The 14,877-nt window shown below is 40.0% G+C and overlaps 2 protein-coding genes and 1 long non-coding RNA gene across 3 annotated transcripts; 1 reads left to right on the forward strand and 2 right to left on the reverse strand.

Moving 5' to 3' along the window:
- Window positions 1–218: 218 nt before the first annotated feature.
- On the reverse strand, window positions 219–1,532 carry LOC134790614 (probable tRNA(His) guanylyltransferase). The gene is made up of 2 exons (XM_063761470.1): window positions 893–1,532; window positions 219–547 (listed from the first exon to the last, which is right to left on the reverse strand). The coding sequence occupies exons 1-2, from the start codon at window positions 1,481–1,483 to the stop codon at window positions 230–232; spliced, it is 909 nt and encodes a 302-aa protein (XP_063617540.1). The 5' UTR covers window positions 1,484–1,532; the 3' UTR covers window positions 219–229.
- An 823-nt stretch (window positions 1,533–2,355) lies between these two features.
- On the forward strand, window positions 2,356–5,186 carry LOC134791107 (uncharacterized). Its single transcript, XR_010144260.1, has 2 exons — window positions 2,356–2,437; window positions 4,773–5,186. It is a non-coding gene; the product is annotated as an uncharacterized LOC134791107 (long non-coding RNA).
- A 2,186-nt stretch (window positions 5,187–7,372) lies between these two features.
- Window positions 7,373–7,798, reverse strand: LOC134790384 (uncharacterized). The gene has a single exon (XM_063761153.1). It carries the CDS (start codon window positions 7,796–7,798, stop codon window positions 7,373–7,375), a length of 426 nt encoding a protein of 141 aa, XP_063617223.1.
- Window positions 7,799–14,877: the final 7,079 nt, after the last annotated feature.

The raw sequence follows: 14,877 nt of genomic DNA on the forward strand, positions 1-14,877 counted from the left end.
AATGTGAATTTGATCAAAATTCATAGATATATTTATTACAGTTCTCAAACCAAACTATGTACGTAAAATTTTTTTTGCTATGCAGAAATGCGTTTCTTTTGTATGGTTTAAAAACAACAGAAATTCAATCACATTTCCTACATTTTTAACTACTAATCTTTCTTATATGGTGAGCCCTAGGAGAATAAGGAAAGAATTTTTGTAAAACATTAATAAAATAATTATAATGTTATAGTTCTTTATTAAATATATTTATTTGTTCACTAATTATGTCTGTTGCAGGCCCACCGTGTACTAAAGATTCTTTTGGCCTCTCTAATAATAAACTGGCATGTGCTTTCCAGAAGTTGTCTTTAAGCATGTCATCATGGACATCAACAATCACCAACTTTTGTACACTCGCATCATTGTTCATTATCACAGTTTTCCTTAGCAATATAGTGCCTCTCTTGGATATTTCTGGTTCATTATTATAGTTTATATTGAATTCTTTAAACAGTATTTCATTTTTATCCGCTGACACTGTGCCACACAAACGCTTCTCAGCCTGAAACAATAAAGGATTAACATATAAAATATACTCCCTAATCATTCAACTGCCAGTCAGCCATAGCTGACAAAGGTTGCAGTATAAAATTGCATGTAATTTAAAATGGTGTGGTGGTCAGGGTTACGCCTGTGCACACCGGCTGCGTATGCGTGACGTGCACGTGCGCGTGCAGCTTTGTAGTATACAGATCTTTATGAGAGACGACACACCGCTTGCGTGACATCTGCGTGTGCGGCTCCAACGTTTTAGCGCACGTGCACGTCACGCACACGCAAGCCGCTGTGCACAGGCCTTAAATATTGAAGAAGTGCTGTTATTCCATTTATTTATTAGCACACTTACCTCACTTGGAGTCAAATTTCCTTTTAAAACTAAATTCCAGAATGTTGTGTTGTACAGGTTGTTAATGTGCACATCTGCTTGCCTCCACTTCATATAGTCTATTAAATTTTGATCAGATGGATATAACACCACACGGCCGTCAAAAGTCGGCGGGTATTGCAACTTTTCGTCTCCAAAAAACTTGTTCCAGTAATAAACATATGACGAAGAAAACTTGCTGTTAACCACAGTTAAAAGTTTAGCCGCACGTCGCTTGTAAAGATTTGCTTGTTTTTTAAAAACAAACGAGTATTCGTCACTTTGGCCAAAGGCCATCAAGATCTCGTTAAAGTCTTTCATGACTCGAAATGCCACATAATTCATGAGCTTGAGTGCTCTAAGATCATTAGGTTTTTCAAACTTATGATCATCTGAAAACTTGTGAAAACACTTGCCGTCAAGCCTCACGACAATCCAGGAATTTGGTAGTAACGTGTCATCTAGTTCGAACTTTTTAACATATTCAAATGAACTTTTAGCCATTGTTTGAATAATAAAATTACGCCTGGGTTTAAGTAATGACTTTGTGAACCTTTCTAATATACAAAGCATTTCACGATGTGCCTACACATAGGTCCTTTCAACAGATTTGCATTTTTGCTCCACACGTCTCCACACAGCCACACATGACAGTGACAGTGAAAGTTGGACACGGCCATAGATTATATTCTCTTTGCATAGACCTATACAATAGGTTTCATATTTCAGAGGGGCTACCGCGAAAACCGAAATTCGCAAATTGCGGGGATCTTTCTCTTTTACTCCAATGAAGGCGTAATAAGAGTGACAGAGAAAAATGCCCGCAATTTGCGAACTTCGATTTTTGCGGTTATAGCCCAGTCTTGTACCGTTCGGAATTTACCTTTATAAACCATTTCATATTGAAAATATGAAACTTGGTGCGTTACTTATTGTTTTAATAAGTGAATAAATAATATAGATGTTCAAGCAAATCTTGTCAGTAGAAAAAGGTGCGAAATTCAAATTTTCTATGAGACGATATCCCTTCGCGCCACTATTTTCAAATTTGCCGCCTTTTTCTACTGGCAGGATCTGCTTGACCAAGTATATTATTTAATTCCTAACATTTTTTTCTATTAAAGCTTTTTTAACGCGTACGTCGTTAAAGCCCCTAGTATGCCCCTAGTGCGCATTGAAAATTAAGTAGGAGGAAGCTAAGCACATAGAACAGCGGTTCTTAACCTGGGGGTGATTACCCCCGTGGGGGTAAAACTGGTATTTTACGGGGGTAATAAGCTAATGAAAGATAACAACGATTAGACCTAAAATAAAGAACATAGATCGCCCGTACTAACTGTCTAGCGCGCAAATTGTGTTTAAAAAGTGTAATTGTAAACGTATGATTTCGAACGCCGCCGACAAGTGCGCGGCGAGAGCGAGAGGTCGACACCCCGCCGCCTGCGCGCTGTCGGTCTCACTCGGTTGTCAACGGACGCCTCACTCAGTTTAAATTTGACAGTTTGATTGACCAGCAGCGTTTCTTTTGTTTTACTTGTATCGTACAAGCAAGCAAAGCCGTTTTGAAAAAATATTTATACCTATACGTATACATTGATGGTTTCGGTAAGTGTTTCTTTTGATATCATGTGTTTTTGTAAGAGAAAATGAAAATTGAAAAGTTCATACCTACACATATATATTCAATATTACGTATTTAAAAGTTCATAATTAATCCATCCATATTAACATTCTAATTGCGAAAGTAAGTCTGTCTACCTGTCGGTTTGTCTGTCTGTCTGTCTGTCTGTCTGTCTGTCTGTCTGTCTGTCTGTCTGTCTGTCTGTCTGTCTGTCTGTCTGTAACCTTTGCACACTTATACCGCTCGACCGTTTTAGATGAAATTTGGTATTGATATTTTAATACCCGTGGTTAGTTTTTGTTCCGAAAATCATCAATGCGGGGATCTGTGAGACGGGAGATGGAAATTAACAATTAATTATGTACCTACTAGACTGGACGCACGCGACCGGCTGCGCGGCAAGCGGTTGCTGCTGTCGTCCAAAACAGATTCATTGAAATCTATACATTTTGATCGAGTCGCTCGGGGCCGGGCGGTTCGCGTGACTCAATCAAAATGTATAGATTTGATTAAAACTGTTTTGGATTGAAAATGAGTTACCGCTCTTATGCTTAGTGCAGCAGAATGTAAAAATGACCTTGATTTGCCGCTTGCCGCGCGGCGCTCCACATGTGTCCAGTCCACGGCTTAACAGTGTTTTACGATTGTTTTAGATGACATGGCTTCTACATCTGGAAAAAAACGGTCATATAAAGAAGCCTTTCTACAATGGGCTTTTACAAATGTTGTAGATAGGAATATAGAAAAGCCTCAGTGTGTTATTTGTAACAAAGTTCTTTCAGCAGAGAGTATGAAGCCTAGTAAGCTGAAAGAACATTTCGAAAAAGTTCATCAGGAATTCGTAGGTAAAGACATAGATTTTTTTCAAGAGAAAAGAGCGTGCTCTAAAGTTTTCTCGGTTAGATTCTGCAGGGAATGTACAAAAAACACATGAATCGCATCTGCAAGCATCTTATCAGATTTCTTACCGCATAGCTTTGAATAAAAAACCGCACACTATAGGAGAGGATCTCATCAAGCCTTGTATATGTGATGCTGTGTCGCTTGTCATTGGTGAGCAACATTTGCCCAAGATTAAACAGATATCACTCTCCGATAGTACCGTTCAAAGTCGTATTTTAGAGATGAGTAACGACATTTTGGGGACTGTTACTTCTGAAATAAAAGGAAGTTCTATGTTTGCGCTGCAATTGGATGAGTCAACCGATGTAGCTTCGTGTTCGCAATTATTAGCATTTGCTCGTTACATAAAGGACGATAATATGAAACAGGAATACTTATTCTGCAAGCCATTGACCACCACTTCTCGCGGCGAAGACGTATTCTTAACCCTAAAACAGTTTATGGAAGAAAACGGACTCGACTGGTTAAAGCTAGTTGGCGTCTGTACAGACGGAGCGCCTTCTATGATGGGCATTCGTTCTGGTTTTCAAGCGCTCGTGAAACAACTTGCTCCTCAAATTTTATCGTATCATTGTCTGATCCACCGTTACGCTTTGGCTGTTAATACGCTGCCTACGGATTTATTAAATACGCTAAATGCCGTAGTAAAAATAGTCAATCACATTCGTGGCAGCGCTACGAATTCTAGATTATTCAAAGTGTTATGTGATGAAGTTGGTGCTAAATTTAAATCTCTTTTGTACCATACAGAGGTACGCTGGTTATCGAGAGGCAAAGTTTTAAACCGGGTTTATGAGCTTCGTGAAGAAATTGGACTGTTTTTGGAAAACCAGAGAACACAAAAAGAAACTGAGTTTTATTCGAAAATTAAGGATAAAACATTTGTTCAAATGTTAGCGTATCTTGCTGATTTTTTCAGTGAAATCAATAGCCTGAATATCTCATTGCAAGGAAACATGACGAATATATTAATAGCGCAGGATAAAATTGCAAGTTTTTTACGTATATTGGAACTTTACAAACGGAGAGTTCAGGTTGGCGATTTGTCAATGTTTACACAACTTTGTGAAGCCCTGGAAAATACCAAAGATGAGAAAATCACGTTTGAAAGTTCCGTGGTTGATCATTTATTGTCAGTAATAAGCTCACTTCAACAATATTTTCCGGACATCGAGAATCGCCAATCCAATTGCTGGATATTAAGACCATTTTCTACGGATGAGAATATTTTTAAAGATGAAGATGTGTCCGCCAAAGTAGAATTCCTCGGACTACGTGAGGATTCGACTTTAAAAGTAGAATTCCAAAATTATGAACTCTGTACTTTTTGGCAAAAAGCAAGTGCTGAATACCCGATTATAGCAGAGAGAGCTCTAAAAATGTTGGTACCGTTTGCTACTACATACAGGTGTGAGAGTGGTTTCTCAACGTTGGTGGTACTAAAAACAAAGGCTAGAAATCGCCTCAACGTGGAATATGATTTAAGATGCGCCTTAAGTGAAACAAAGCCTGATATTCCAAAACTTGTTAATGCGAAGCAGTGCCAACCTTCGCATTAAAAATCTTACATTCATATGCTTTTACGCATGAATTAATGATGAAAAGAATACATAGTTAGATGTAATGTGTTTCTAAGAACACAGTCAATATTTTTGTGCAATTAGTTGTTTGGTAAAGTTAATAGTTATATATGTGACATTTCAGTTAATGTTAAATAAAATTAGTACCTAATATAACAATATAACAAACGTACACGTTTTATTTTTTATTACCATTGAGAGGAGGGGTAAAATCAGGTTCCCTAGTTAGCCATAGGGGTGACAGGACTGAAAAGGTTAAGAACCACTGACATAGAAGGATAAGGATCATAGAAGGTATACTTGGTCAAGCAGATCTTGTCAGTAGAAAAAGGCGGCACATTTGAAAAATGTAGGCGCGAAGGGATATCGTCTCATAGAAAATTTGAATTTCGCGCCTTTTTCTACTGACAAGATTTGCTTGACCGTCTATAGATACTAGCATCCTATAGAAGTGGTGTGCGCGTGCCTCCGTGAGGGTTAACATACGCAATGCGTCAATATTAAAAACACGTTTTAACATTCCTGACAATATACCAAAAACAATCTACGTAATTCGGTCGGGTTATTTGTTGCCCACCATAACCCATACTAAATTTATGGTGGGGAACAAAAAAAAGTGAGACTGTGACAAGGACAAGCAATAGTACCGCTTTCTCTGCTACTTCTACTGAAAGTTCTATAAGTGTATCTCGTTCGGTCATTTGGCCCCTCCCCCGTTTCATCTCTATATATATTATTGTACCTCTATGATAAGGATAGAGTCTGTGCGGAAAGAGAAGCACACGCTCTTTCCGCACAGACTAGACTAGACAAAAAAATTCAAAATCGCTCTCCTTCTTGATGCGACTGCAGTGGCGGATTTCCCATAAGGCACAGTAGGCCCGGGCCTAGGGCGGCAAATTGTGACAAAAAAATTCGCTGATGATAACAAAAAATTACTCAAAATTAGGCCAGGCAACGAATTCTCAAAAAAAGGTACCTAGAGGGAAATGCATGAAACACAATTTTTGACTTCGTACCTAACTTTATTTCGACTATCTAGGAGGTGAACATATCAAAAGTCCCCGGCCGTAGTCCTTGAGCCGGGGGAAGAAAGGGGTTTGAAGAACACATTTATCGGTTTTTCGCTTATATCTCGAAAACTATGCGTTCTAACGACATGATCATTCTCCAAAATGAAAGCGGGTATAATTTGCTACAAGCTACAAGTTTTTTGATATCTTGAGGGCCCTCCACACTTGTGCGCGAATCGTGGCGCGAAGCCGCGAACGCGAGTGTGGCGTCGATTTCACAGATTGTTGACGCCTTCGCGCCTTGTTCCCCGTTTTTAGGGTTCCGTACCTCAAAAGGAAAAAACGGAACCATTATAGGATCACTCGTGCGAGTCGTGCGTCTGGCTGTCCGTCTGTCACAGCCTATTTTCTCCGAAACTACTGGACCAATTAAGTTGAAATTTGGCACACATATGTATGTTTCTGACCCAAAGACGTAACGTAAATAAATGAACTTTAAATATGGAGGCCATCTTTGGGGGGTAAATGAGAAAATTAAAAATTAAAGTTTTTCAAACTATATCGTGTTACATATCAAATCAAATAGCTTATTGTAAGAATCTCAAATATATATATTTTTTTCATAATTTTAGGATAAATAGTTTAGCAGTTATTCAAGAAAACAGGCAAAAAATTACAATTCCCCTCCCCCCCTTATCTCCGAAACTACTGGGTCTAAATACCTACTAATTTGTCCTTTAAACTTCTCTGGAATTCGCTGGAGGCCAAAAGGAAAAAAAAATTATATGAGTGTTTATAGGTATAGCAAAAAAAATGTTTTTCTTATTTCTTTTTTAGATTTTTTGAATGTTTTTGTAGGTACATTAAAAGTCAATGCTATTGGTAAAACTGTCATTTAAAATGAATAGGTAAGTATTTGCTTATTTTTTTCGCAAAACCCATGTTACCATGATCATATCACAAGGACGTATAGTTTCTGAGATATACCTAATAAGCGGAAAACAGAAAAATGTGACCTTCAAACCAAACTCCCCTTTTTTTTTTGACGGAGTGGGAATGCGTTTATGCACGGTGTGTGGGACTCGCCGTTCCTTTCCCCTCTCCTGGCAAGAGAGGGGGAGAATTTGGCCCTACCCACTAAACCCACTCCGGCGTTTCACCCTCTCTGCCGTTCGTGAGGGCGCACTGGGATCGACTAGGATGACATTCCACCACGGCGCCCTCCGGCAGCCCCGGCTTATCGCCAGGGTCCCCTCACAATGGGGGAGGATCAGAAACGCTTGATCCCCCCCTCCTCCGACGACGTGTATGGGGCCGTGCAATGCGGGTTCGGTACCCGCTGGCCCTACTGGGGCTCGAGGCGAGCATATGCTCTTCGCCCTCGACCCTGCCGTCTACGTCGGAGAGGAAGCGCGTCAGCAGCCGCTTCTCGCACCCTCTCCGCCGCCTCCTTCTGTGACATGATTTCTTCGCAGAAGGAGGTCACCGCTTCCCAATTCCTCTCGCTACCCAGCATCGCCGCTATTATGCTGCGTAGCGAGAGGTCCGCTACCCCCGTGGTCGCCCTGAGGGCAGCTCTTTCCACGGCCCAGCGATTGCACTCTTCTAGAGTGTGCTGGGCCGTGTCGTCCGCCGCTCCACATTCGTGGCACTGGGGCTCCGGCTCCCTCTGTATCTTGTGTAGGTAGTGTCCGAAGCAGCCGTGTCCGGACACCACCTGCGTCACCCTATATGTCAGGGCCCCCTTGCTCCGATCCACCCACTCGTCCATTACCGGGAGAATAGCCCCTATGGTTCGGGTTCTCCATTTTCTGACTAATGATAGATTTTAATTTTATGTACCTATATACCTAAGACCCATGTATACCTATGTTTCACAAATAAAGCATTCTGATTCTGATTCGGATTCTCAAACTCTTTGCTTAATTGACCGATATTCCTGGACAATCTTGGGGTAACCGACAGCTACCTAGTCTTAGCTAGGCAACTCCGAGGATAATCCCAGGACGACCGACTTTCCTGGACAATCCTCAAGAACGACCGAAATCCATGGACGGTTCCTGAGGATGACCGATATTCCTGGACAATCTCCGAGGGTGACCGAACTCCATGGACAACCCTTGAAGACGACCGATATTCCTGATCAAATCTCAAGGGCGACCCAAATCCATGGACAGCCCGTAAGAAAGACCAACACAGTCCAACCCAAGCACGACGGCTGATGCCTTTCGCCTTGCAGTTGCCGTTGCTGCAGCAGATGGCAGGATGCACGATGTGGTTTATCGTAGCTGGCTGATACTGAAATCATCATTTGCACGGTATCAGGTTTATCATGTATGCAGGTTCAACTTTAGGGTTTGTGCATGTGCCCTAGTAGCGGACACAAGACATGTTGCGGTAGAATACGGGACGTTAAAAAAATCTCAGAATAAAATTTAAACTTCAATGAGTGCGTTTTATTTCATTCTATGAACAAATAAACACGTGTTCCAAAAATAAGTAACACGGTAAAATCAGGGGGGCGAAACTTCAAAGAGGGGTACCTTATACATGGAAACTAGCGCAGTCAGCATTATGTTTACAACAACATTTCCTCACCTGATGCTTCCATGTAAATCAACTAGATGGTATCACCGCTTTGTCTGTGATGTCTTAAAAAACACGCATCCAGGCCATAATTGTTAAAAAGAAAAAAACTTTGTCTTTGCATTTTTATCACAAATTCCGTTTCAAGTATGAAACGTTTAAAATTTTCAGTAATTTAGGTACCTCACATTTTTTAATCGTCTTAATATAATTGTATTTATATTAAAATAATATAATCGTTTGTATTAAGAACATTTAACTAAATAGTTTCGCCAAGTGCCTTACGTGAAAGGAAACGTTAAAACAAAAAACATAGTAACCGTCAAACTATAAAAGTCAAACAGAAGATTCAAATTTTTTGTAATTTTAATTAATAATTTAAAGTATAATCACTATAAATTGATGAAAATGAGTGCGCCTGGGAGAAAGAAACGTTATTGCCTTTTCGGCTGTGCGAATTAAAACAACATGACTCCAAAACGCATCAATGCTTCGTGGCTCGTGCTAGCTACTCAAATTTAAGTCCAAGTTTTAATAGTGGATTTGTATTATTTCGAACTAATTAGGGCGAGCGAAGCGAGCCCTATTACTATTCGACAAACTATGCATTCTTGTGGTACACTTTACGGAAAAACTATCGCACTGATAGGTTTGAAATTTAACATAGTAATTTAAATTCATGTCTAGATGTGTTATCAAACATAAAAATATCACTAAACTAAACCAAAAAAAATAAAATAAAGGAATAACAATTTGTATTACTACTAGCGCCATCTGTTAGAAAAATTATGAATTAAAATTCGTGCTAATGTACTATGTGCTAACAACGATGAATACAAAAAACCGGGCAAGTGCGAGTCGGACTCGCGCACGAAGGGTTCCGTACCATAATGCAAAAAACGGCAAAAAAAAAACGGCCACCCATCCAGGTACTGACCCGGCCCAACGTTGCTTAACTTCGGTCAAAAATCACGTTTGTTGTATGGGAGCCCCACTTACATAAATCTTTATTTTATTCTGTTTTTAGTATTTGTTGTTATAGCGGCAACAGAAATACATCATCTGTGAAAATTTCAACCGTCTAGCTATCACGGTTCGTGAGATACAGCCTGGTGACAGACGGACGGACGGACGGACGGACGGATGGACAGCGGAGTCTTAGTAATAGGGTCCCGTTTTACCCTTTGGGTACGGAACCCTAAGTTTGTTAATACAAACTTCAGTGATTTAGGGCCGATACAGACGGAATACAACCCGAGTGCAACTTGTATGGAAACTGCACGCCGACTGCACGCCAATTGCAACGTCGGCGTGCAGTTCAACAAAATGACCCAGAACCCTGGCAGTACCTAGTGGAACCTGCGATCATAAACTCAGGTTTGGTGCAACATAGGCACACGCTGTTTTAGTAATTCGACACGTCTTGATGAGCACTTGGGAGAGCAGTACGATAGAGCTGATGCTGAACCCTGGCTGTACCTAGCGGAACTCAGGTTTGGTGCAACATAGACACACACTGGGTTGGACATGTGACTCGTCATGATGATCACTTGCTAGAGCAGTACCCAAGATAGCTGATGCTGAACCCTGGCAGTACCTAGTGGAGCTCGGGTTTAATACAACATATGCACACGCTGTTTTGGTCATCCAACTCGTCTTGATGAGCACTTAGGAGAGTAGTACCCAAGATAGAGCTGATGCTGAACCCTGGCTGTACCTAGTGGAACTCAGGTTTGGTGCAACGTAGGCACGCGCTGTTTTAGTCATTCGACACGTCTTGGTGGGCATTTGGGAGAACAGTACCCAAGATATCTGATGAGCTGATGCTAAACCTTGGCTGTGCCTAGTAGAACTGAGGTTTGGTGCAATATAGATACACGCTGTTTTGGACATCCGACTCGTCAGAATGAGCACTTGGGACAGCAGTGCCCAAGATAGAGCTGATGCTGAACCCTGGCAGTACCTATTGGAACTCAGGTTTGGTGCAACATAGGCACACGCTGTTTTAGTCATTTAACACGTCTTGATTAGCACTTGGGAGAGCAGTACCCAAGATAGAGCGGATTCTTAACCCTGGCTGTATTTAGTGGAACTCAGGTTTGTTGCAATATAGGCACACGATGTTTTGGTCATCTCACTCGTCTTGATGAGCACTTATTAGGAGAGTAGTACCCAAGATAAAGCTGATGCTGAACTCTAGCAGTACCTAGTGGAGCTCGGGTTTTATACAATATAGGCACACGCTGTTTTGGTCATCCGACTCGTCTTTTTGAGCACTTAGGAGATACTTAAGATAGAGCTGTAGCTGAACCCTGGCAGTATTTAGTGAAACTCACGTTTGTTGCAACATAGGCAGACGCTGTTTTGTCACCTCACTCGTCTTGATGAGCACTTAAGAGAGCAAATTATGCGTAAGTTTATGTGCGGAGCAGCATGATTACCGCCAGTAGGTGTCCAGACGGAATAGTTAGATGCTCAATTGTGTGGTGTGGACGCATAAATAAATTCAAGGATATTGGCTCGCTGACGCAACATTATGTAGGAAAGCCAGTTGGCTTCCTTACAAAAAGTACTGGGCGACCGTGTATAGGATGTAATAAGCGCTTATGAAATTATATATTACGTGTGGATGATATTGGAAATTTGATTTTGTCGTCTGGACACGTTTTTAAAGCCCCGCATTCACACTCCTACCTTGTACTTGTCCGCCTCGTAGTCCGCCTCGTTGGGTAGGATTGTGTATGGGGGTTGCGGACTACGAGCCGTCCTACAAACCCAAGTAGGATGCCACTTGGGTCCTACAAATCCCACAAGCCCCGCCCACCGCTGTAGTCAGCCGCGTAGGATTGTGTGTGGCTTGTCGTCCTACGTTGCGGACTACCGTGTTTGAGGTATGACAACAGTGCGCGCCATTTTTTTGAAATTTATAAAGGAAATCGCTGTTTTTGGGACCAGAAATCACCCAATCACTCCAACAAACAATGGAGGAATAGGCATTGCAACAATTATTACCAATACTTAAGAAATATGACGCCCTCTTGCGGATTTTTAGCAGTTTCTTTTCTCACACATTTTTTTTTTTTTTTATCCAATAACAAGAAAATACATAGCAGAAGAGCTATTTTCTTTTTTTTTTAATTGCACGTAACATTTATTCAAGAGTAAGTAGACCGACACTTGTGAGAAACGAAGCAGTACTGGTGATGGACGGCAAAACAGTACCGTGTGTGAGCTATTTCTTGCTCCGTAGTCCTGCGAGGCGGACTACAACGTAGGATGGTGTGTGAGCTATATCCTACGCCATAGTCCTGCGAGGCGGACTACAAGGTAGGAGTGTGGATGTGGGGCTTAATTGACAAAGTAAAAGCTGTAACAGACAGACGTACCGGACAGCGACCGGGGTCCAATTAGTAGGTATATTTCTTTCTTGCTCTCACTTATAGCTGCGTCCTTAACGGACTTATTACGTACCCACTCGATCAAACATGGAACAAGCCTCGGACTGGATCAAAGTCGCGGTCCGGTACGTTTAGGTAGAAAAACTCCGCGAGCCCTTATAAAGCTCTGCTTTTTGCTAGTTTATTATAATAAGTGGAACCCTTAGAAAATATTTTTTTGGTTTGTTACGCATGTAAGTAATGAAAAATAAATGATATTTTTGCACATCGTGTTTTTACTTTTGCGACTAAAATATTCTTTGGTATGAACATTTATAAAATACTGGTCTAGGTAGTAAATCGTCATTGAATGAATAGGTATTATAATACATAATATATTGGCGCCTTTTTCCTTGACCGTGTACAGTGCACTACAATGAGGTGTATTCATTTTTCACGTGATTGCTTTGCAAGAAGGTGAAAGAATGGAACCCTCATTGTAGTTCACTGTAAACGGTCAAGGAAAAAGGCGCCATAGTCTTTATTACTATGCATGTGTGCCACGCACACATACGTAAAAGTTTGTAACAGAAATCCGCTAGGAGCGTTAGTGTCGACGTTTTTTGACATTTACTCGCGAGTTGGCTCTCTTTTACTATACATATACATATTATTATACTCTTTGGGTAAAATGGGCCAATACGAAAAGTGACAGCTTATTAGTTACGTTCGACTGTTATACTTCGCCATTACACTCAAAATAAAATTCACTAATAAACAATTAGAACGAAACCTGTCCTTTTATTTTTATAACATTAATTTTCATATGCGTAGCTCATGTTTCCATAGTATGCACGATTTGTGATCTATCACGGCATTACGGGCAATAATTTGTCGCAATTTTATTAATTACTAAACGTTACAGGGTAAAGATTACATAATCCTATGCATTGGCAAATCAGCAGGATCAATTTCTAACGGTGCATTGTATTTTCATGAAAAAAAATTTTTTGAGGGTAGATGCACAAGTGAGCGATGAAATAATATCACGTCGTGATGGCTAATACTTGGTTTTAATTAACAGTATGGATTTCAAATCAAAATAACTCAAGATCGCTTCGATTTAAATGGATTACAAAAATTAATTACAAAGAAACGTAACGATCCCAGAGATGACGTCACGTAACAACCGTTATGCTAGACTGCCTCAATCATAATTCACAATTTCACAATAATTCTCACCAAATAACATAATGAATTGCACTCACCTTTTAATGAAGGTTAGACACGTAAGCTTACCATTACCACGTGTCCAGATTATGGAATGCAGGTCACCAAAACACACTTATAGAATTCAACGTTCTTTTTCCATTTAGCTAAGTGTTTTATTCCAAGTGTTATTTTGATTTCTTATGTTTCATTAGAAGCTTACTTTTGTTAAATAAAGAAAGGATGTGTTGTTTTGAAAGGATGCGATCTTTTATTTTACAACAAATCAGTTAGAGTCTGGCTACTGAAATATTACACAAATGTTTGGCGGGAAATTCAAAAAATCTTGTCTGGTCACACTTTGTGTAGTAGGAATTATAGTTTTGATACTAGAACATATTTTTGATCCTCTGTGCACACGTAAGGTACCTGAGGATATTATAAGTTAACGTATAAGTATACGTTGACGTGCACTCAAAGTCAGCGCACATAATTTCTACCACTATGTAAATTACAGTCAACGATAAACACATATGTTAACACTTTCTCACCATATACCATTGTAACAAGGCGAAAAATGAAATGTAGTGTATATAAGACCTAGCTCGATAATACCGTAATATTAATCCATTACCAAAAAAAAAATACATAAGTACTATGCCAAATATGCTAAATGCTAAGTATCAAAATATTTATAGAGCACTAACCTCCTGTGGCCTATTTTATAAAGCTACAAGTTACAATTTACAAGCGGAAGTCTCTTTCTAACCCTATCTATTAGAACGAGACTTCCGCTTGTAAATTGTAACTTGTAGCTTTATAAAATAGGCCACTGATTTGTTTACATTTGTTTAGGAGTTGTAAACATTGCAGTTTTTCGTTATAAATGCTACACGTCGACTTCGCACATTGTCGTAATTATGTACGAGCTTATATAATAGTTTGCGAACCTCACTCAGTATAGACATTATTAATATTATTTAAAATAAACCCCTTATAAACCGCAAACAAATTGAACGAACGACATAAATTGACAACTGACTTTTAGCTTTTTTTTTTAAATCATAGACAATTGGTGATACAACAACGAAATATCTGTCAACAATTTTTGGCTAGCCAGACTCTAGCATCGCATACTAATTTAGCTGTGAAAGTAATACATTGAGGTACTATGCCCACTGCCGTCGCCCGTGCCTCCGTCGTCAGAAGTTGGGATCCCGTGTCTCATGGATTGCTTGCACAGCCACCTGGGAGCGTGGTGTATTTCCGTGTGTTTTGGTGACCTGCATTCCATAATCTGGACACGTGGTAATGGTAAGCTTACGTGTCTAACCTTCATTAAAAGGTGAGTGCAATTCATTATGTTATTTGGTGAGAATTATTGTGAAATTGTGAATTATGATTGAGGCAGTCTAGCATAACCAGGGATCGGATATTCGGATCGATATTTACCTAAACTTGGCAAAATCCCGGAAATTGTTGGGAAAATATGGAGTCGGCTTCTTTTTTATTATAAGTTTAATAAATATGCTCCGGGACTCCGGGATCGCACGAAATGACATAAGATGGTACAAATTTACATACATGTTTAGTTTATGGCTATTTTTGTAAGGAAATATGTTGTTATATAGATCTAACAAGAACAGTGTATGTAGTGTAGCCGCAGCGTGAATTGGCA

The sequence above is a fragment of the Cydia splendana genome, chromosome 5 (assembly GCF_910591565.1).
Source record: "Cydia splendana chromosome 5, ilCydSple1.2, whole genome shotgun sequence".
NCBI lineage: Eukaryota > Metazoa > Arthropoda > Insecta > Lepidoptera > Tortricidae > Cydia > Cydia splendana.